Source organism: Branchiostoma floridae, chromosome 5, assembly GCF_000003815.2.
Source record: "Branchiostoma floridae strain S238N-H82 chromosome 5, Bfl_VNyyK, whole genome shotgun sequence".
Classification (NCBI taxonomy): Eukaryota; Metazoa; Chordata; class Leptocardii; order Amphioxiformes; family Branchiostomatidae; genus Branchiostoma; species Branchiostoma floridae.
Window position 1 is genome coordinate 13069041 of NC_049983.1, and position 24740 is coordinate 13093780.

Here is a 24740-nt window from a genome sequence, read left to right on the forward strand (position 1 = left end):
CTAACAGGAAGACACATGTGCTACATACATGGACAAGTGCATTATTTCTGGTGAAACTTACTAAACATGTAAAAGCCACTCTGTTACAGCCTTAGGGTTAGGTTTCTCTGTGACATGTTGTAGGGATAGTAAGTTAACTATTATAACTCAAGACTGTAAGACTGCATGTCAGAGGCAAAAACTCAATCAACTGGCTCATTCACTCACTCAACCCACTCCTTACATTGAATTTCAATGTACCTGTTACAGTTGTGCGTGTTACAAAAGTTTGATTTGATTGCAAGAAACATGACAACACATCAGAATCTAGTCTATATTCATCCCTGGGGTTTTTATTTGGTTTCCCTCCATTCCCCAGATGTAGTAATCATGTAGAATGATGTATATTTACATCTGCTAGAACTGAGAACATATAGGTGAACTTGAGACACATAATACCCAAGTCGATGAACAAAGCAGATGTAGAAAGTGGTAAATTATACGTCCTGCCGATATATCTAGACTTCGCCAGAAAGTACCAGCAGACAGTTTCCAGTCAGACGCTCTTTCTTGCCAGATAGATTTAGACAAGGCTGGAGCCAAGTGTTGGGCGTCAGGAGTTCGCCAGTCACTGGAGGAATGCGGCTATGGAGTATGGTTATGTATGGCATTGTCCTCTACAGCACAATACAAATTCGTCTCAAATTATCAATTCTATCAATCAGCGTCTGAAAGACATTTATTTTCAAACTTATCTAAGAGAGATACACAATGACAACAAAGGTGGATCCGCTAAAAACAAATTGAGGTCTTACAGACTGTTCAAGTCCACTTATAATGTGGAACAACACCTGGATATTGACAATATTCGATACAGGACGGCCGTCACAAAACTACGAGTCAGTTGCCACAAATTACACATCGAAACCGGAAGACATAACCGCACTCCTCTAGAACAACGAATATGTAGATACTGCAATGTAGATAAGTTAGAAGACGGACATCATTTTGTAGTAGAATGTAGTTTGTACAAGAAAGAGAGAGCTGAACTCTACAGACTAATAGAATCCATGTTCCCCCACTTCATACAACTAAGTAATATAGACAAATTTATATTCCTTATGAATCTAGACAAACCTTTACTTATAAAGCATATCTGTTCTTACATTTTCAATATCACAAAGAAACGAGAAGAAGCCGAATGTACGCAGTAGAATACGATCCTTGAGTAGTGTAGATTCATTGTATCATTATATCATGTTGTATCATTGGTTGTTACCTGTACTAAACCCAGTGGGTATGAATGTACAATAAAGGTCTTCATTCATTTATAATCAGGGCTGTCTCCAGGACCCGTCCTTCCATCCTGGGACGAAAATTGAGTTGGCGGAAAGAAAAATAATTTTCGTTCCAAAAGTGCCATGAAACTGTACTTACATATATGATAATAAGCTTAAAATGACATATTTAACCAGGAAAATCAACAACATGGGCTACCAAACACTGAGTGGGACAACTTTAACTAGAGACAGCCCTTTTCAACTATAATTCAGTACAAGTGTGTATCTACATGTAGTAGCTCAGTGGCATGACTGGTACATGTGGAGAAGGGGGAGGGGGGTGGGGGCACTAAGCTGACTTCTGGCAGCTGTCCCTGTTCTTCTGCACACAAGATTGTATGTAATCCAGCTCTTATCAGTTAATAACCAAGAATCAGTGCCCTTCTAACCCTTATAAGTAACCAGTTGTGCCTACATGGTGGGGACTTCGGAAATAGTCATGATTGATGTCTTGCTAATTGACTTGACATAAATGTCTGAGTTGGTTCAATACACAAAAGGTGCTTTCCTGCTCTCTTGCATGCTCTATCCCTACAATCCTGTTTCTGAAATGGTTGTCATCGAGATAGCTTGTGACTGTGAGATAGCATACAAGGGCGAACACTGCAGCAAGGTTAATTGCCCTTTCTGTAAGATACCTTCTCCACAGATAACATATACCATGCTGTCTTCATCATTACTATGATTCCCAAATAGTGCTTTTAGTTTTTACCTAGAAAGATAAAGCAGCATCTATGGAGCACGCGGTAGCCTTTACTATGATAAAGAAAAGGCCATGCCGTAGTGTAGCCTATCCAGTACATTACACTGCACCTGCTATCTCCCCTGTGTAAAAAGATTTTCAGCTAAGCCTGGAAGGCAGGCCATGGGGCCAGCACATGCCTTCAGCAAACTCCAGGATATTGGAACATGGTGTCCTGTATCAATTCTCAGGGCGAGTAATGTAGGTCATTCAGTTCCACATTACTGAAGGCTGAAGGTACAACATAATCCACTCATATTGAACCTGCTGTATCCACGAGCATTATGCTCAAGGCTGTATCTATACAGGCGCCGGGAAAGCCAATATTCGCCCCTAGGTTTTGATTGATAACTGCAACTAACGGCTGCAAATGTCATGCATAATGCCCAGAAAGGTAGCCAAACCATTTGCACTGAAGGGTAGTTTTCGTCACACACTTCCCTGTGCGCCAGCCTTTTATTTTCATCAGGAGTGTGTCAGACTGTATGTATGTACATCCAGCCGGCAGGTGCCATACATCTAGCCTTCACTGCAGTTAGCCGTTACCAGGCAGGACTGGAGCTTATTTGCACACTTTCATGTCCACTTGAGCAGGTAAGACAGTGTCAATATGAATCAGTATGGTTTGGGAGATCTCATCATACAGTATGACGAAAATTGTGATTGTTGAAAACTTGGCTTGTGTTACATGGTCTAGGTTGGTGACAGAATGAGTAAAGAGATAGATATCTGTAGAATTGAATACCCAGGTTTTTCCCTGAATACTCTTGTCTTGTACCATATACCAGTTGAGCATTTGTTCGCAGCTGTCCAGCCTGTTACCATTTGTTCCTGTAATTTCCATGGCACTTGTTCACAATGCAGGGGCTCCTCAGCCATCTGTTCCATGGGGAAAATGTGAAATATATAACAACTGACAGAAGGGCAGATTTGCTATTATGAGAAGCACCATTCTTTGTCATTGCGCTTCCTGTCTGGTAGTGATTTGCGGTGCCATGCCTGATACAGGTACATTTGCTGTGAGTGAGCGTCCATATTGATTTTTCATCTGCGCCACAAATGCAGCAGGTCCTATTGATGCTGCTGGCAGGATGAGATGCCATTCTCCCAGGGGGTCATTTGTGGGAACAATCTGGGGCTTGGATTCAGGACAGACCAATTTCATTTCCTGGTTTCTATGTTTAGAGCAGGAAAAGAAGAAGTGGAGAGGCAAAGTTGGAGCATTTATGAGTATAGCAGTGTATAATGTATGAGGGACCTGTTGGCAGACAGACTGCCAATTTTTATGTCCCTGAAAGCTGTGTTTTAAATCCTTGTGTTTTTTTTTCAAAATTGATAATATTGTAATAGCCATGATGGATAAGGCACCAAATTCTACTATATTTCTGTATTACGTATCTCATTGTGAAAATAGACACGTGATGTAGATAATTCACTAAACTGCCTGGACTCACTGCTTAAAAATAGAAATGGTACTAACACATTTTTTTTCTTATGAAAAAGCCGCATTTATCCCCTTCATCCTAACTACACCTCTTGGTGCTATTACTCATGATTACATAAGTACTTGTGTTTAATGTCAGCTCTTCTGGCAGTCTCTATACCCTTTGAAGAGAAAGGTGAAAGAGCTTATGTTATCCCTCAGGGATGAAGAGTTCCGTATGTCCTTATTACTTACTGATGAAGATATACTGTCTGGATGCCAGGTTCATATTTGACACTCATTTTACTCAACCTGTTGGGAACCACTGACATTCAAACTGTATGGTGTTAGGTGTGAGGGATTGGCCACATCAGGCCAAGGGACGTCCTTGGATAGTCCCTACCAGACTAACATGCTGGCTGAAAATTAATAAAATTTAGAAACAAATACTGAAATATTAAGAACATTTAATCACCATCATTTGCCTGCATTTCATAGGGGAAATGATGTAGCCTGGTAACCAGCCGTATTATAGCTCCCTAGTCTCTTCTGTCTTCTACAGTAATACAGGAGAGGACAGAAGCAACATGGAAGCTATGATATGGCTGGATACCAGGCTAGAAATGTTGTCACTACCACAGGCTCTCTCTCTCTCTCCTGGATAATGGTTACCCTAGTTTTGCTGAATTCTACTGTCCATATCTCCTTAGGAAGGCCAGGTGGAGGCTAGTCCTTTGGACATGCATTTGTTCCTGATTCTAAAGGGCAAGACTTGAACATAGAGTCAAGTTAGCTCATGTGCATGCATTTTTATTGTCAGTACCATAAGGTACACTTTACTTTAAGGTACAGTGTCTTCATCAGTGCCAGAAGAAGACACACAGACTCTAGAAGGGAAGAAAAGACAGAACACTCTACACAGAATGCTACATTACAATGTGAATTGATGGGTACACCTGCCAATAAAGGGCATAAAACAGGACTGTGGTTGGTATCATGGAGCGTAACCACCTCCCCACTGAGTTGATAATTGGATCCCCCACTGTTACATGCTGATTTGCTTTCAAGATACAAGATGTAACCTTGGCAATTTCTTAATTATAGCAAGTGGTATCTGACTGACTACAAATCATGCTGTCTTCTTTAATACATTCAGGTACTGTACAGTTGAAGTTTTATAAATACTTCACTGCCACAAGTAGTCTACTACTATCGGCATCTTGTTTTGTCAGCAACTGGGGATAAGCAGAGCCTCAAACTTGTGGCTAACATTGCTGTCTTAAAAGTCTGAGCGAACACAGAACATTTCCATCAGTTGCAAAAGGAAAGAGTAACTGTTACCATAACACTACAGTATTAACACGGGCTTCTTGGAACAACAGCCACAACCAACTATGTGCAAATGCAGCAGTCTGAATGTTTTATCCATCGAGATTCTGAGAACATGACCATCAAGATGTTGGTTTGATATGCAACAGGATCCAGTAAAACACAGGATACTTCCTTGGGACAAGACTCAAGAGCATGTCTGCTCAGGTAAGAGCTAAGCTGCTTTGACCATAACACTTTAGCTTCCTGAATAAACAACAGTGATGTACAAGATCAAAGGAAGCATTGATGTGAAAATGACTCCATCAGACATGGCCTTGATGGTGGTATAAATCGAACACCATTTTGCATATAAGTAGCTTCTACAGATGTAAATTCTATGGTACTTTCAGTGTTCTTGCTTCTGACCTCACTCCAGGGCATCTTATATGTTATCTAAGCATGCTTCAGATTGGTGGAGAAGGGTGCAACAATTTTGCTTCTGTGAAGCTGAGTTTGATACAGTATAGATTTGAGACTCTAAACAAAGTTACAGATTTGAGGTAGAAAGGAAATTCTGCCCATTTGGAAGTGCCTCTTCCAGCTGACACACACAATAACAAGAATGACCAGTTATCTGTAGCAACTTACTGTGCATATTGTGCAGTCAAACAACTTTACCCCTAGGACAAAAGGCAACTACTGGTATCTTAAGTTTCATCTCTGCAAGATGAAAACAATCCTTTGTCTGTGAGAAGCCTTTCCTGTGAGATAGAGCTGGTTACCTGTTCAGAGACACAGAGAGTAGATGTAGAGTGCTGATAGTACCAGTGGGAGAGGTAGTAAACAGTGTCCTTTGGTGTTGCCAGAAAGTCAGGTACTTCTTCGATCTTATCTAAAACGTACCATCTCTGTAAAGTATGTTGTCCAGCTCGCTGTTATGATAAGGTCAAACAAAATCCTGAGGGATTGACTGCATCCTTCATCAACCTTTGAAGAAGATAGATGTTAGTATTAGATGACAGTAATAAAAGTGAAGACACTGATGATAATAACATCCAGTCTAATGGCCAACTGGCAGTAGGCCTTTGAAAAAGTTGAAGATGGCTTGATGAAACAGAAGACGAATTATGATAATGAGTACTTTGAGAGATTGTCAAATAGGAAATAGACACTTGGTAAGATGAAAGACCTTAAGATTGGGCAATGTAGATGATTCACATTTTGTTCATATTGCCAGTTTTATACCCCCCAGGTATATTTCCGTCCACAAGAAAAATGGTCTAATCTTTATTCAGATCAGGTGATGAAGACTACATTGCTGCAGCAGTACATCTTTTATAGGACCTTGAATTTTGCTATAAACGTTCAGTCTATCTTCAGATCGCTCTCGCTGCCTGCATATGGAAATAAAGTTTCCCCGCAGGTCTGACTGTAAGTATAACCATTTGTAAGTGTTAGGCACCCTCCTGGTGGATTATGGAGTGTTGCGGCAGTGTGAGCTTTCCTTGGTGCTGAACCTACGATTGATGGCGTCATAAGGTACTCGGGTGTTGGCAAAGTGACTTCAAAGTCAGGATAAAGACAAGATGGAGAGCACCTCACAAGGTACATCAGAGAAGAAACTTCATCATCTGTCAGTCAAGTCTTTTTATATCATCAGGTATGAATATTTCAGTGCAGGTGTGAAGAGGTGTTTGTGTTAAGAGGCCTTGCCAGGCTCCTTTCATTATCGTTCGCTTTGATGACTGAGAAGAATGATGCTGGCAGTAATTATTTTGCTAACCCAAGGCATTTGTTACTAGTAGCAGTTTTAACTCAATAATCATTCATACTCATGACTCTCTGAATATAGAGTATGGGTATTGACAAAGTTGACTAGGCATTGCACGGTTTGTACCTTAGGATAAAATTAGAAAACTTTTGATGTATTTTCTTCATATTGTGCACAGAGAAGTGTAAAAGAGTGCATTTCATATAGCCCAGTGTATACATTTCTTTTTACAAACAAATTTGAAAGCCCTTGGTCCTTCTACATGTACATGTTAAAACTTGGTTGATGTTGATGCTATTAGAAGAAGACAGTAAGAATAAGTGCAGGGACAAGATGGCAAGTAAAGAGATAAATAGTTATTGGACTGTCTAGCAATATTTAGCAAGATAGTGCTATAAAACGAAAGAGGGATGGGGCAGTCCTAGAACTATCAAGTATCATCTACCTGCCTACCTTATCTTTAGGTTGTTGACCTTGTTGATTGGATGGTCCATAAGTTATTCCTCAGTAATTTTGTAATTTGTAACCTTAAGAAGAATATTTTATGTCTTTATTGGTGTCCTTACTGGTGTATTTATACATACATGTAGAGTTTAGCTGCCTGAAGCATTTATTAGTATCAGTTCTCTAATCAGATAGATAATTTATACCCCAGTATTGAGGGAAGAGACAGCTTTTATTACCAATGATAGAAATACTGCTGAAAGTTACACGGTTTTATTGCTTCGTATTAGCGAGGTAGCAGTTCCCACGGTAGATGGATAACTACTGTCATAAATTCCTGCCGACAGTGACTTTGAACTTGCCTTTCCTCCATGGCATATTGCTATGATTCACAACTAAGCTGTGCCAAAGGCATTTCTCAACATCAGATAGTGTGCTTTTAGAGATCGGTTTTCAAGCTTTAGAAGATGTGGTGATTTATGTGTGCTCTCCTCGTGCTCTTCGCTGCCTGAGGGCTCACACGAGAGCCGCTTCTGTTCGTTTTATGGGAAGTAGATGTTAGTGTAAGGTACAGATTACAAGTTGGAAGATTTGTACAGCGACAAAGAATTTTGTCATTTTTTTCAAGAGTACGGGCAGGTCAACATCCCTTGAATTTTTCCCCAAAATAACTTTCTGTGTATTTCATGTTACTTCACAATATCCATATTGATGACTATAGGGATAGAGGTGCATAAAACCGATCCATCGACATTGTAATGTGTATTCTCCACTGAAGCAATAGAATTATTCAAGGAACAGAATTTACCTGGGAACTTTCTCCTGAAAGCTTTGACCACTCACCACATTTCGTGGAGGATATTCAATTTGTTGAGATGATAATGTGTCGTTACTGAGGCAGCCGTCCCCTCCCAATAACTTCTGGTTATTCAACTTCTCCAAACACGATCACCGCGCGCTAGTACTTGGACTCCAGCACCTCGTAATGGTGCATCAATTTTACGTCATGTGGTACCATCTTGTCTAATGGTGCAGAAGGGAAGGGGATGGATCGGACGTGCGCTCCACAACAACCAGCGTCTTGGACCTTGGAAGTGGACCTTAGAGTCTTGGCTGCTTTGTACTGCACCTACCACCCATCTGTACTTCATAATCAGGGCTGTCTATCTACAGTTGCCTTCTTTGTGCCTCAGGCTGTTTGATGACACTACAAAGTTGTTTTAAAACGGAAGATTTTTCTCAGATGGACAGTACTTCTGCCTGAGTGGAGGGGATGTGTTTGCATTGTCTATTCCACAGGGTAGGATCTGTTACATTTTTATTCATCTTTCCTCGTAATTGGCAAAGTATTTCACCGGCGTGCATTTGCCACGGTTGTAACGATTCTCCGTACAGTGTTATTAGAAGAGTACCAGTAGATTGTCAATACCATTGAGTGTTTTTTTAATCTCATCTCGTTCACCTTCCCATTCTTTCATGTACAATCTATTTTCCCTTTTCCACTGTGTGCTGTTAATGGCTTGCAGTCAAGTGTGGTTTTAATGGACTAATGCTAAACTAGAATAATTTTTTTTCCGTAGGTGTCTGGCAGGTATGTAGAAATACAGGTTTTAGTGTACCTCAGGTCTAGATAATGACACGTTTAGGGCTCCCCTGTAACCAAGACAGATTCAGATAACCTTTGCTTCACCCTTTCCCAGGCACATCACTTCCAGCTGAATTGCTCATGTGGTCATATGGGTCACCTCCTCGATTGATTCTTCATCCTTCAGCAGATGACAAATGGGGAAGAAAATGAGGCCAAATTAAGCCTTCGCACTCCATGCTTTTATACCAGGCCAGGTGGATATGTGATGTATGTGTAGCAGAGACACCTGTTGGTTATGGGTTGTACTGCATCTGCCTATGTCTCATGCATTTGGCGCTGTCCAGATTGACAAATGGCTACATGTGCATTATGAGGGGGGTGGGGCCATCTTCATGTTTTACTAAAAATTCAATATGTCACAATCGACTTACATTAAGGCACACGCACTGAAGTAGAGATACAAGTTTATTACAAGATACAGTTGTAAAGTAGAATTCCACATGATTATTTTGAGAAAGACCTTACAAGGTTTCATACTCTGAGCTTAATCTTTTAAGTAGCTAGGTTGAAAAATACTTAATGCACATGCACCAGTGATAAAATCAATTTCACCCTATGTTAAGTACTTATATGGTGAAGGAGGCAGATGTTGTTTCTGACAAATATACTGGTTCACCCCAACTTGAGCCATTGAACTTGAAGTATGGCATACAATAACAGCTGAGCTATTGGTTCAATGGATAAATATGTATATGGATCACAGTTATGATTAGTTCCAGTTTTAGTCTTACCTGTGCATATAATTGGTAGAGCTGCAGTTTTTCATCAAGGTTGGCCATGAACCACCAATCTTGCGCAGAGAAGCCTGGGAGATGCACACGCACCTCATACATTTTATGTCTGTTATCTTCTTCACAACCGAAGCCTTTTGTGTAGAAAATTGGACAGGTTATGAGAAGAAAAGCCTGGACCAGTCATTGTTCCTCTGAGCCCTTCGCCAAGGGAAACCAGGGTCATTAGTTCAGTTCAACAATGCCACAGACTGGCCCACGCGTCAAACAGCGTTTGTCTGGACTTTGTATTCCGTACTTCAGCATTCTGAAAGGTTGTCAGGTAGAGAGTGTACGGTAGAGCAGGAGTACGGTATGCAGACAAGGTCAGGACGCTGTAAGGCTCGCCATGAGTGAGACTGGGATCGTTACGGTTTCATTTTAGGAATACAGTATACACGACAAGGTATGGTTTACTTTCTTACTCACAGTTGGCTATTTAGTTTGACTTTAATCTTTTTATATCACCTTTCTCAGTGGTTTTTGCCAGCACACAGATCAGGCTTGTTGTAGTTGCCGTGTCATACAAATGTTTAGTATGATCATACAAGTGTATTACTCATTATAGACACATATATGTTACATATAATGGATGAACATCATCATCATCATCATATAGGTTTTTACATTGCAGAGTAAAAGGTCCTTTAGTATAGTTAACCATAAATTAAAAAGCACCTTGCAAAGGCTATGTGATTGTTACAAAAATACAAACTGATTAGGATAAGATTTGTACCTTTGAATAACTATTAGTATTTAACAGTCTTGTACATAAGTCTCAATTCTGTAAACATGTTTAATAAGATCATTGGTTTGATGTGAAACTTTAGTGAGGGAATTTATAAAAAACAACAGTGAACTTTGGTCCACCCATGGAACATGTTTAATAACAGTGTGTTGAGCAGTACTTAGTCACCATCAATGACCCATCAGGACACAGTGTGAAGCTTTACATGTCAAATCAGTTTACCTGTGCTACACAAAGGATACAGATTAACAAAGGTGCGGAGACGGTTATCGTGCAGGTGAGACCCCTTTTAATTGTAAGATGGTTAGATGGGTTTGAAGTAGCACTGCATTGTGTGATAACGCTCCTAGGTTAGATATGTACAGTATAAGAAGCACAAGAGCAAATACTGGGTGTCAGGACAGAATGGAATTTGTTCTTTGTATCTGAACTTTAGACATGCATTACAAACTACAATAACAAGAATTTCTGTTATTTACAATAGTGCAGAAGTGTCTTTCATCGTAAGAAGATCCTGGATTTCCATGCAGATCCCATAGTGTTATTTGTAGTTCCATAAAATAACATATATTTTTCCAGTCTTTTGGGGTATTCAGTGATACTTTGAAGGAATGCTTTACACTGTTTACATCCTGTTCTAACAAGGTGTGCCGTGTATTAGATGTCATTTCCACATTCTTTTGGATGGCTCATTGTTTTCTTATGGTTGGTCGATGTTTGCACATGTAAGTTTCTCCTGGTAGGACAAAGACAAAGTTATTTCAGTGACTCGTGATATGTTTATGCATTACTGTAAAGGGCGTCTCTTAAAAAGTTCAAAATTAAACTCGTAAAAAGTATTATATAGCATAGTTTGTGAATGCAGTGTCTATGTTTAGAAATGTAGAAACTTGTAGATCTATTAGTAAGCCTGAAATGGTATTTTCAAAATCCCCTAACACACCCTTTCCACCAGCAGGCAACCCGATCAGGGTAGTAGACGTGATCATATTTATTCAACACCTCAACAATGGAAAGGTAGGTTCGGTTAGAGTTGGGATGTATGGTGTCATTGTTTTGTAGGCTACAGACAATCCATAAGAAATTTTGAAACGTTACGACATTTTTGAAGACGTTTGCAGCATTGTTTATTATGTATCTGTAGGACGAAAGGTTGCATGACTCAGCTTGTGTATATAGCATACTGTTGGCTTGCCTGTATTTGTGTAACAATAGGAGGCTATACAGTGAGTGGTGGGCAGTGTCATGGCTCAGGTCTTGTACCATACACAGTGCTGCAGCTGTACAAAGTTGTTATCCATGCAGGGCATTTCATCTTGTCTTTTGCACAGCTGCAGGTTATCATGAAAAAAGCACTTCTTGTCCTGAATGCCTGATAGACAAGACTGAATGTGAGGTCTGTTCTTGTAAAAGTAACAAAGTTTGATTTGAATTTTGATTTGATTTATTCGGCTGTATAATCATGAGAAATTTACAAAGTTAATACATGTTGTTAGGTTCTTACATTGTAGCTTATATGTATACACCTCTGCTGCTATCTTATCTCTTACAAGTCTGTGGGTTGTACCAGAGCCATTTCCTTGACTGACATATTATGTGGCCTTGTTGCAGTACTGAAGGCCAAGAGAAACATTATTTAGAATTCCTAGACATGTTTTCTACAAGGAAACCCAGACTGCGAGAGATCGTAGCTTAGATTACTGCAAAGTTGCTGTGTATACAGATAGACATGACAACCCTAAACTATCTTGATCAACCGAATGATGATCTATAACCAACTAGTTAGTGTGATTAACAAACTCTGCTTACCAGGAAATAGGGATGGTTACTGATGCAGAACTATGGAGGGTGATTTAGTCCATGTACGATCCAAAATGAAGGTTTAAAAAGATGAATCTTCAGCGCTTTGTGATATGTGGAATTAGTTATACTTTTTGGCTATAAGCAGCCTAGCACTAGGATAGTTATACTTCTGCCTCATCCATTCATCATATTAATATCCAGTGAAGTTATAAATGTTTTGTGCAGCATGCATGATTTATAACCCCTCCCAATATATGTCACGGTGCCTGGAGATAACAGATGAATAGAAAGTGCTTATTTTTCTTCATGAAGATAATTGAAAAGCCTCACACCTGATTGAAATATCATCCATTGATTCACATGCATACATAAACAGGCTACCTTGTGGATAATGAGATTCTATTGTGCGAGACAGGTGTGTCAGACAGGTGTGGGTTAGGTACAGATGGGGGGACCTGCCTGACGACTGACGTGAACCTGCTGGTGGCACATGTAAGGCTTTCTCCTGTGGTACTGTTGAGTGCATGAGCTAACAGCAATCCCCTTGCAATGTTTACTAAGGTACATGTAATGTTTCTGTACCAGCAAGGATTTGTTTTAGTATGTAGGAAAGTGGGCATTGGCTATAGTATAAACATTAGGTTGCTGAAATGTGACTTGAATGCTTGTTGGATAGATGATGATTTGTACATGTACATATGACATGTACATACAGTATTTCCTGGCAGAAGAAATCAGGTTGGTAAATTTTACAGGAAGTTTTTGAAGGAAAGTAGACCTACAATGTATTGAAGCACATCTGTTTACCATTGGCATTGTCTGGTGTGGGTCTAAAAATAACACCAAGGCAGAAGTGAGAGCTGTACATGGCTTTACGCCATTGTGTACTGTAGACCTGGCATATACAAACATGCTCGCTGTTGACAGTTCTGTTGTTGTTGTTGAACTGGTCCGTGCAGTTCAATGCTTTCCCAGTCTGCTAAATGTGACCACAGCTGAACCTCGTGGGACCAAACAATGTAACACGAGTAACAAATTACCTGTCTGCTGCCTGTTTAATGTAAATAGCGTTAATTGTGCAAACAGGTGAAAGGATTGGTTTTCGTGTGAACACTGTGCACTCTCACTTTTTCTACACCTGACGTGCTAATGCTGTAAAGCATACAGGTTGTCCCTGTTCGTGTAGCGGGCTGCCCTGTACTTGCTGAACTCAGACTGGACTCTGTCAGTCATTAACTTTCAGGTTATGGTTACCCAGGGATGTTATCTTACCCCGGGGGACTTGTCAGAGCCCAGGTTGCTGACCTTTAGCCCTGGAACTGTTTCCTTTGTAACGGTTTCCCCTTTCCCCAGTGAAAAGGTTTGCGCCCTTTCGTCAGTTTTACCTGGATGTAAGCTCCAAAATATCAGGGACTCTTCATGAAAAAATTGCACCCTTCTCAAGGTGAGTCTTTGCATACAGTTGTATAGAACTTTAGAAGGTTACGACTGTTTGTACAGTAACTTGTATCCGAGTACGGATATTTGAAAGGGAACATGCGTCTGCGTACAATAGAAGGTGTGGTTGAGCGGAAGTACAGCACTAAACATGAATTGTTCAGCATCAATGGTCTGGCTACTGCTGATATCTGTTACCAGCTTTGCATGGCTTCAGTTTTGTGTACATGTAGGTCACAGACTCTATATTGTTCTGCTATTCTATATGTTATATATGTAGTCTAAGCTTGTAGCATACACTTAGTATATATACTTAATTTACACTTGTAATTTTTACAGGTTTAATTATGTTTTGTTGATATTAGTCTGGTTGTGGTTGTAACAGAAAAGCTTTTGATACTGGGTGTTGGTGATTCTTTTTTCAATGTGGAAATAGATTTGATACAAGGTAATGTTGGGATCATACTTCTATTTGTCATTTTCGGTAGCTACTCCTGGAGTACTACAGGTAGCAGTACACACTGGATGCTGAGGTTTATCAAAAGCATATCTTTAAATTGATACCTTGTTACCTTCATTTGAAGCCATGGCTGACCCTGCAGACTGCTACTTGAAATAAACAGGTCCTGACCTATTTCCTCTCAAGTTACCAAGACCTTCCTCCTGACCAGCCTCAGGAGATTGGAGTTGTCAATCACTCCTTCAGACTCCTCCTCCCTGTTCAGGTTATTTACATGGTATAATTAGAACCATAAACTTTGATAAAGAAAATGGTAGCTGTGGGTCTCATTAAGCCATTTATGGTGTCCCATTATCATCTTACACATGATAGTGGACTGTATGAGGACAATGATATAAGTAATGTCCTGTGTAGACCCTCTGGATAACTGTTTCTATGGCTTTTTTTTGGCAGTTTGTAATGTATTCTAATTGCACACATGTTCTTGTATAGCCCAACTTAATCAGTATGCCAACCCATACAGAATTGACTAATTGGGTGAGAACGTGGACCCCCCCCCCAAAAAAAAACCTTTTTTTCTAATCAAATTGGTTTAAATGGAATGAAGCAGTAGCAACAGATGAAGGTCCAGCCGTATATCTATCGGTGTGTCAACTGTGTCCTAGTAAATTTGACAGCATCTGTTTTCCTTGACAGCGTCCAAGGCGTGGGAAACTGGGGTAGCTGGAATGTTGGACACCCTGAAACCTCTGGCCACCTAGCTGGATAATTGTAGCACGCAGGCCTGGCTAAATTTTCTTACACAATTTACAATTACATAATTGGTACCTACCTGGATCAATTTGTCATACTTAGGGGATTTGAAGTGGTTTCTTTTATTGCTAGATCTTTCACACTGCTAGAAGAATCTTAATCTTTTATCTTTAATCATACACGGCAAAATCAAGTTTTAATACCAGTATTTCCAGTAGTGCTATTATAGTTCTAAGAATACAGACAAATCAATCGATGACACATTTCTGCCTACGAATGGCCTTCTGGCCTCCCCTGTGCTCTAAAAGGTTTGCTCCCTTTTCAGGCATTGTTAATATGATCGCCTCGTCCAATTATGTGAGTTGAGCGATCCCGTTTGGTAATTGTCAGAGACAGCGGGACATACATCACATCACTGTGGCTTGTCCTGCACCAGTTTCAATGCTATGAAAATCTGTCTGCTTTGTTCCCATGTAGGGAATAGTTGTCCCCCCAGGCAGTCCTGTCAAGGCTGGTTGTTTATGGGTCTAGTGGAACATGAATGTCATTGTATGTAAGTCAAACCACAGATTGCAGTGTCCCAAATGGACAGTAGTTATGGGAGTAATATCAATATGACCCATTTTATTGGTAGCAATAACATTTATCATCAGCAAAACCTGAGGGATTGAAATAGAAGAAGCTATTTTTTTCTCTATAGCATTTGATTGGATTGCATACAAAATGAATGTGTTTTTTTGTCATAAAAATGGGACATACAGGTTTTAAGTGCTTCCTGTGGTTGATGCTTGGTAGACTTTATTTTATAGTATTTGAGGCATTAAAGCTTTTACTGGTATTAGCCCAGAGAAAAAACACACCTGTCCCTTATGCAATAGTTTGAATGTCAGTGAGCAAGTCGATCTGCCACTGGGAATTAACATGATTTCATACCTGAATCACTAAGGTGAAACTCATCTGACCTAGGCAAAGAATATTACATGGTGCTGTAATTACATATATATGTAAATTGCTCCATATTTCTCGCACTGTTCTGTATAAGATTTGATGATGCACTGAGGGGCCTGTGACCTTCACGTGTGTGTTGAGGCATATAAAGTGGCAATTTCCATGGCAACTGGATAGGATTAGAACAGACTTGTATCTTCTGCATATCCTGACATTTCACTGCCAAGGTCAGAGAATGGATTTGCACAGCTTGACCGAGGCAATTAAACGGGGGCACCCCTGGCGTCTGCCGCTTTCCCAGGCCAGTTATCTGGGAGATGTACATTCGTGCTGGGAGTGGGAAAACCAATAATCTAACTGAAGCTGTGCTCATTGCATTGGGAGGAGGTCAATAGCACAGGGATAATATTTCCTGTCGGGAGTGTTTGAACTTGAATTGAGACACAGTTTTGACTGCTTGGCAGTTTTGACATTTTTTTTTGTACAGGAAATGGATAAATACTTTTTGCTTTATGTATTATTAAACAGGTACCACATGTATATTTGTTAATGATAATTCTAGCTGAATGTCCTACATATTCTAAGAGCTTATCATGTATGATATGTACCTGTTGCATGACATGGTGCGATATTGTGTAGGGCAAAGTGCATTCCACCTAATTGCATTGTGGACAAAGCATCAAAGGTTATGTAAATTGAATTCCCATCAGGAAGCTATTTGTATTTCTAACCCAATTCCACTTACTGTACAGATTTTGTGTTTTCACAGCCTATAATTTCATTTCGAAAGTAGATCACAGGCGAGTATAGAAGATGGCAAGTACAGTGTGTCAACTTACAGCAAGGAGGCTAAAAAAGCATCCTACACAAATAAACAAATTTCTCTAAGACATAACCCACAAACAGTTTTCGCCTAAGCATACTCCCCATATACATGATATATAGTGTATAACCATTAAGTATAACGGTAACTAGAAACGCTGAAGAAGAGTGATGGATGTCACTCGAAACTTGTACATTCAGGTAATGAAAAATGAAATGAGAAAACATGCAGGTTACAGTGTGTATATTGAGTCAGTACCATATCTGGGGCAGATTTCCTCTATTTGGCTACCTGCAGTTCTGTTACCTCTTGCCAGGTGGCCGGCATGCTTATCAAAATGCCACAGGGACATCATATTCATACCTATATTCCAATGATCTGAATTGCACTGGGAGATTGTAACAATATGTGGTGCTTGGATTCAAGTTACAGTTGCTGGTGATTTTTTTTTTCACACAGACTTTATCCCAGGTATATTTACTGTTGTACGCCACGCAATCTACTAAGCTTTGTTCTAGGTATATTGGATATTTTGAGTCTAGGTGAACTAACATACCCACAAACTAATGGGAACATCAGGTTATCCCAGTCAGAAAAGCTTAGCTTACTGTATAGTCACTTGATATTGTACATTTATCAGATTCTTTCCTCAAAGCACTTGAAGCTGATGAAATTTTACAAATTGTTAAAATTTATAATATATACAACACAGAGAAATGATTTCATGTAGCCTGCCAGACTTTTTGTAACACTTCTAATTACTACCACATCCCCATGTAAACTACTGAAATCCACCATAACTGTAACAAATGGCCTGTCAAAGTTGATGAGTTGGGATAAATTGATTAGTCCCAATTACCATATAGACTGCAATATTCTCAGCTACCAATGGTTAGGAGTCCAGAAAGCAATGATTAGAATTCTGACATTGTAACAGAAGGATTCAAAGAATTTCAGACTATTTTAATTTTTCCATGCTGCCAGCAAATGGCAGTCTTTGAGTACTGGTATCACACTAGTGAAGATTTACAGGATTAAATGTACATTCCATAAAGATATTAAGTTAGAACAATGTCAGTATGCTTCCAGTTGGATTTACATAAAGTGACATCCTTGATAAACCGTTTATTCCTTTGCCACACTTTGTTCACAGACCTCCTGTAAGTCATCCCCCTGTTCTGTGAAATTGGGTCAGAACCTTGATATTTAGGAAGTCTTTCATCCTGCATGTGGATGTCAGCAATACAGGTGGTTGCAGGTATCAGTATGGTTCTTATATCCTGTCAACCCTCCACGACAAATCTGATTTAATGGTATGGCGAAACCTATCTGAGTATCCCAGCAACAAAGTAAGGTAACACTGCTCCAACCAAGTTGTTGTAGAGCTTCCATAGTATGGTGGTGCTCTCAAAGATGGAGCCCTTGTGCCTTCCCGCGTTTGTGTTTGATCCGCTCCAAACTGGGGAGTTGGGAAAGTTGGAGTGCCTGCGTCGGTCCCCGTCTCCCTGTGCTCAGCGGATCCGCAGGAGGAGGCTGCGTAATTACGACCTGCACAGGTTTAACTCCGCAGGCTTCCCCTCCCGCTCTCACACAGTCTGCTTCTGGGAACTGGAATACTTCCTGGAAATCCACCATCACAGGGGTGAGTGGTTAGTTCTGCCTGATTACAATCAATTGGAGGACATCCTCAGTACACAGAGATTAGTTCTGCCTTCTTCTGTCCACAAAAGAAGTCCCAATCACCCTTATTGGTAGCAGTTTGTTCATCATAGATCCAATAATGGGTTAAGTTCTTCCTGGAAACCAACTGTCGCACAGTGATAGCAGATTTGATAATTCTGGAGGATTTCCTGATAGGCTGTATACACCAGCAGGGGTGCTGATAAGTTGTGTATGTAATATTGACTGATAGTGATTTTCATTCCTTCAGATTACCATACCTCAGCAAAAATCTACTGTGAAATAAACTGTCATGACTTTATTACATAGAACTTTATTGCGGCATAATAGTGTATCAGTCCAGTGATTTGATTTTTTTAAACTCAATGGTTAGCCTGGCTAGGGTACTGTAGTGTAAGTGTGTATATACAGTTATGCACAGTTGGTACAATCTGGAGTTACTTGAGGCAGGTTATTAGTACACTTTTGCTGTGTCTTTTAACAGGTGTTTTTTCTCCTTTGCTTGTATTGTCAGTCTTACACTTTCACAGATGGAAAACGTCTTGGGTCAACGTTCGAAAGGTGACCCCTATATGGAAGTATAGACAACTTTGACTGTACGTTAATTAAGCTAAAACTTACATAGTTACAGTACAAGTAGTTATGATCAGATTTACTGGAATGAAATGAAAATCAGTCAAAGTTTTTACCAAATACTGTGTATCTGTTCTTGGAACTCCCTCTTGCTACATCAAAGGCTTAAGATATCTCTGTTAGAACAAGATTGCGTACTTGTGTTAGGATAAAGACATGACAGTATGTTTTCTTTGGTCATGGAGAAAAACTGCTGTCCCAACATGTTTCGCTGTCTAACGTCGCTGAATTACACCCCAACAGTGGCCTTTCCCTGCCTCAACAGAATAAAACACGATCACCAGTCCCTTTTCATTAACTTCAGTACAGACTGGGGGATACTCAGCCATTGGAAATCAATGGTTTTCCATCTGAGAAAGATAAAAGTCTGTTTCCTATTAACTTGGGAAGTGGCAGAGCAGATGGAATTAAGCCAAACAAGCTACCTAAGACCTGCAGGTAATCTTCTTAGCATAACTGGCTGTCAGGATGAGCTAATTATATTTTACAGTATCGATCATGGTGAGACATCTTGGACAACTTTGTCACTTCTACCAGTGTGAGGATTAGGGTTTTTTAATTCAATATTCAGACCTATTTGGTACCTTCGTACATCCAACATCTTATCATTGAGAACCTCCGTACTTCCGACATCTTGTCATAGATATTGCATTATTTTCAGACTAACTGATCATCTACTTACTGTGCTGTGCTGACTTAACAACATCCCTTACCTTACATGCACTTTCAGTATTTCATTTCATTGATTACTGGATCTTACCATAAATACAAAGGCTTAACGGATTAGGTACAGATAACACATCTGTATCATGTTGAATAATCACTTAAATGGACATTGCTATATGAAAAGCTTTGCGTATTGAAAGGTGAAAAATAGACTCTGAAAGAGGTACAGGTATCACTGATAAAGGAGGTCACTAGTCAATAAATAGGACTGATTAAGGTTCTTACTACCTGTTCACTGAACCTACCCCATGGGGCAAGGCTGTCTTATTGATTGATTAGCCTGGAAGAAACAAGTGAAGGAAAAGACCTTTTACTATCAGATATGCATTATTGCAGATATCGATATTCGTTTTCTTATGATATCCTTAGGCAAGGGACAGTTCATGAACAGTTCATACACTCTGCACAGTATGTAGACTGACAAGGTCTTGTTCATATTTTCTATATTCCAGCTCATAAAAGGACCCTATACTCTTATCAAGAGAAGTAGGGCATGGCTAAAATACGTGAGCCATAGCAAAGCTGTACTGTATATAGTTGACGAGAAAGTGTCACAATCTGTCCTTAGTCTGGGGTTGTCTGCTTCACCTTACTTTTTAGTGGAGAGATTAGTAGCTTCAATTCACCATTCTATAAAGACAAAGAAAAGAAACTCTTACAGTATTTTTCTATCAAATATGTTCATACTTTGTACTGTTGATGAAAAGATATGCAAGTGCGACATTCTTCTTGAAGTTCTTCTTCTTCCCGAGTCACGAAGATGTTGCACATTACAGAATGCCACTGCGGATTGGGAGCAATAAAGAACAATAACACAGAAATTATGATCGATAGTTTGTAGCTTATTATATGTTCAGATTTTTATATGATAAAGCCAATAGATGAAAATCCCACCTGTCCCAAGGGCTAGTTGTCCGATCCTACCCATTGCTCCAGATATTAGCTTTTAATACTATAAAGGACTACCAGTCAGGGAAGGAAGCCCTGCAGACAGCCAGTCAATGGGTTGTCTTCATCCGTAAATGTTTTTCATTTTCTAAAAATTGATCTCAGTTGAGTGAAGGGTCGGTTGGCTAGGTTTTCTTATAATCCCGGCACAGCAGGGAATAACTGTATATTGGCTTTGGAGAATATTATAAGTAAACTGCTGAAAATGTCAGTCTTAATACAGATCACCATAGATTAAGATTAATAACAAAAATAGAATCTAAGAGTTCTTGATAAATCATTGTTTCTATCAAAACAGTGGTGAATACTACCATTACTACGTACTGGACAGTAACATTTTATTTTCATATCACTACGAATTGAGCGTTGACATTGTGTTCAGAATTGAAAGAGTACAATGTCAATATCTTATCTTCTTGAAACAGTTTTCCCTACACAATACAGTTGTGCATATCTTAGCACCATGTTTCTTTTGTACTTCAGGTATCCGAACAGTGTAGTCACAGTTAGACAGTTTGAGCTGATATTCCTTCATAATTATCTCCATCCCTTCCCAAAAAAAAAACACTACCAGTAAATATTACATTAGAATCTATTAGAATAAAAAGTCAATCCAACCCACCTGTCCCTCATCCTGATTCATGGCTTTATTTCAAACAAGTTGTTGTATTGATTATACTGTTATTGGAACTGCAGTTATTCTGACAGCACATTACACTTTTATAGCCTATAGGCTGAGGTAAAGAGTTCTATACAGGTGATATTAATGCTAATGCTGGGTGGGAGAGACATAGATGGGCTGTTATGACCTTACGGTTACAGTAATGTAGGCTTGGTCTTGATCCATGGTGATATATGGATGTTATGGATTGAATTCAGGTTATGTTGTAATATTGATAAAGGTCTAAATTGTAGGTATGTTTTATGTTTGATATCAAATGATTTTTTGGGGCACACTGTAAAAGTGTCTAGAATGAAGTGCTGAATGTTGCATTATTTACTAGAGAGAAAATAAAGATGGCATTCACAGCAAATTGCAACAACCTATTTTTTATAGTTATAAGTAGAGCTTTGTGTTGATTTCGAATAGTATACATTTTACCTTTCAGGTAGCGGACAAATAATATCTGGTACATCATACATAAGGTTGTTTGTCATGGCAATTTCAATTAGCACCATTACCATGATAATCAATGTGCAAGTACTAGTAGTAATGTTGGACAGATACTGTGGGGCTTAGTCCCCTTACAGCAAGTCAAATGCTCTTACTCGAATGTACACTTCAAGCCAGAAAGACTCGTAAAAATCTGTGGCACCTTCCGGCACTTTGTGCCTTTATAATGATATTGATCTAAAGACCATTATTTGTGCTTCCCGTCAATACAGGGCAAGGACTGACCAAGGACCTGCGGCAGTACCTGAACACCAGGTTCCAGAAGGGCTCTGTCGACCATGATCTACAGCAAACCATCCGCGACAACGTCTACCTGAGGACAGTACCCTGTAAGTACTCATCTATGGATCAAGAACCTTGTTATGGAAATTCATAGCAGTCAAAGTCATTAGAATTATAATCTGTATAATAGGCTACTGGTTGCTTTTGGAAGGGTATCTTGGTGTCTTTGATGGTTTTCTCACATTTGCTTTTTGATAAGGAAAACAAAGCTTACCTGAAATTCAGCTAAGATCCACAAACAGAATAATTGATGATTCTAATTTGTTCTGTACATAATAGTCACTTCTTTGCTTGTGATTGTCATGTCTCATGCCATAAACTTGTTTATCAGAAGGTTTTCATCACACCCCTTGTAGCAAAATGATTTGAAGCCAACACAACCATCATTTTTGTGGCTCCCTCTATAACCCGACATTGCCAGTGTAACCTTATTGCAGACTCGGTGCTTTCAGTGATCTTTATGGAACACACATCCTTTACTCGGTATCAGGTGCCTGTGACAAAGTGCACTCCAGTCGTTGTCGTAAAATGTTACGCCTCGTAGCCATGAACATGCATTGTCAACACTGTGACAATAAAGATAGGAACAGGACAGTAAATATAGGGTATCGTATAAGGAGGGATCACTGGCCTTGTCAGCGGCATTCACAAAAATTATGAATAGCACTCTACCTGTGTGGTTAACCACAAATGTCATTAACAATTTAAGTGCCCCTTGACAATGTCTATCCTTATTTTGTGATAATAACGTAAGAGCCCTTACATTAACCCTCAGCCAACCAGCACTTGAAATATTTACTGTTCGTACCCACAACTAACAGTGTTACAAGCAGCGTTGACCACTATATATAGTATTAACAGGCTGCTAGCACACACCTGTAGTGTAAGGTGAGTGTGTAAAAGTCTGAGAGGCTCTTCTTTGGTCCCCGACATTTTATTTGGTCCCGGAGATGGTGGCTACGATGGTTGTAAAGGCTGGTGTATAGAGCTGGCCTTCCAGTTACTGTAAATGTTTATGGGCCTTCTTTGACTTCATTTCCAAGTGCTGTGTTGATAGGCATTGTTTTGAGAATGATGTTATGAAGTTGGAATGACATTCAGATTGTAAAGTGTGACTGAATTTTAGGGGGGAAGATTGTAACTGTCTGCTAGAAAAATGGGGTAGTCAGAAAATGTTAGGATTGTTTCTCCCATTATTTTGCTTGGAGATCAGCCAGAGTAATGCAGAAAATTTGAAATGACATGTTCTGAATGACTCAAGTCAACCATGGAGGATGGTAATATATGCATGTGTACACAGGAGAATCCACTTCCTCATCAAAACTACTGCCTTGTTCTGTTAGATCCAAAATGTTACACAGGATAAGGATAAGGAAAAGGTGAACTTTAGTTCAAGCCACTTTTTAACTGTTATCAATTACGACATGTACAAAATTGTTTTATACTTACAGTTACAGACTAATTTTGATACGGCGCAATGAGATCCCTGTTAGCAAAGAAGTATTTGTCCTTACACGGTGAATGGCAAATGATTTATATGTTCATTGTTCAAATGTATTTCTGTTTTTACTTTGACATTCACACCAGTGACCTGTCTTGCAAGATTTATGCTTGATATTTTTCCCCTGGGAAAGGGGAATTCTGATTACCAGTTGATGTTTTCAGTGTCCACTGAATGGAGTGATTGAACGTCTGATTGGTTTTTCCAAGGACGTTAAGGACTTAAATGTATAATTATGCCCTAGACTTGATACCTTCGTACCTTACAACAGTACGATCAAGAGGATTATGGAGGCTTATGTCTGAGTAATGAAAAGCGTGCATTGGCATTCATCCGTTATGCGACATTGACCTTAGTCTTGGGCATTCCAGGTACATGTACAAAAGAAAGAACGCTTTTTTTTGTCTCCCAAACTAGAACTTGTCATCAGTGAAAGGTGAGCTTTGCCGTTTCCTGCTAGCCTCTTATTGGCTTGTTTTGCTCCCATCTCTTTTGAGAGCCAAGGACAATTTTGCTGTAAAAGAAAAGCCACAGGTTCATCAGGTCTTGGTTGACAAGAAGATAACAGATACTGATCGGGTGTCCTCTGCAGAAAATGAGGTTGGCGGGTGTGGAGTGCTAATGTTCGCGTTAATGTTCGAGATCATGCGAGGAGGGACATCCAGTCACGAACATCAGCTCTCATCCAATAGCAGGACTCAGCAGGTCACATTCATCTGATGACTTTCTTGGGAGGGGGCTTAATTTTTCAGACTAAATTGCCAGTCATCTCTTCGTTCATATGTTGTGTCGTTAATGTTTTTGTGGAGGTGACACGAAGTGTATGTGACTGCTGTGAGACCTAGGTGTGGCACATGTCCTAAACTGATGGGAAAGGAACTTCAATGTTGTGAAGTGAATCATAATGAGGAATCAAGGTCTTATCTCATAACATGACATACACGTACCCATAGACATACTAAAAGTTTTAGTAAAACGTGTTTGTGAAGTTGCCATAACTAGTGTCAAGTCTCATTTTACGAAGTCATGAAATAATAGTAAAAACCTGTATAGTAATAGCTATGACTGCTAATTATCACCAAACACCAAAAAGTTTTGAATGCTTACACTTTTACACTGTAAATGTGTAATAGCCTACCACACAATGAGTTTTAAATGCTTACACTTTTACACTGTAATGACCTTACCACACATTAAGATTCTACAGAGCACAGGTGCTCGATATTGTCCTCGTCCTGGTCAAACATGACCTGCCTTTGTCTCCTCCTGACTCCCAATGAGTTATTGCGGCATGTTTATCGGTTGTTGGCTCCAGCTGAATGGTGCAGGATCCTGACATTTCGATGATCGATGATGGAAAGGTGAGAGGAGTACATGTTATTGATATTTTGTCTGT

At 39.6% G+C, this 24740-nt stretch overlaps 1 protein-coding gene across 5 annotated transcripts in view; it reads left to right on the forward strand.

Moving 5' to 3' along the window:
* LOC118416552 (membrane-associated guanylate kinase, WW and PDZ domain-containing protein 1-like) overlaps positions 1-24740 on the forward strand; it is a 77715-nt gene that overhangs the window by 9447 nt on the left and 43528 nt on the right. For 3 of the 5 annotated variants that reach the window (XM_035821688.1, XM_035821685.1, XM_035821686.1), the window contains exon 2: positions 21774-21890. In XM_035821688.1, the coding sequence (XP_035677581.1) occupies positions 21774-21890 (117 nt within the window). Of the gene's footprint in view, positions 1-13383; positions 13424-17798; positions 18043-21773; positions 21891-24740 lie in introns of those variants that run through there. The other 2 variants (XM_035821689.1, XM_035821687.1) reach the window with 2 other exon arrangements.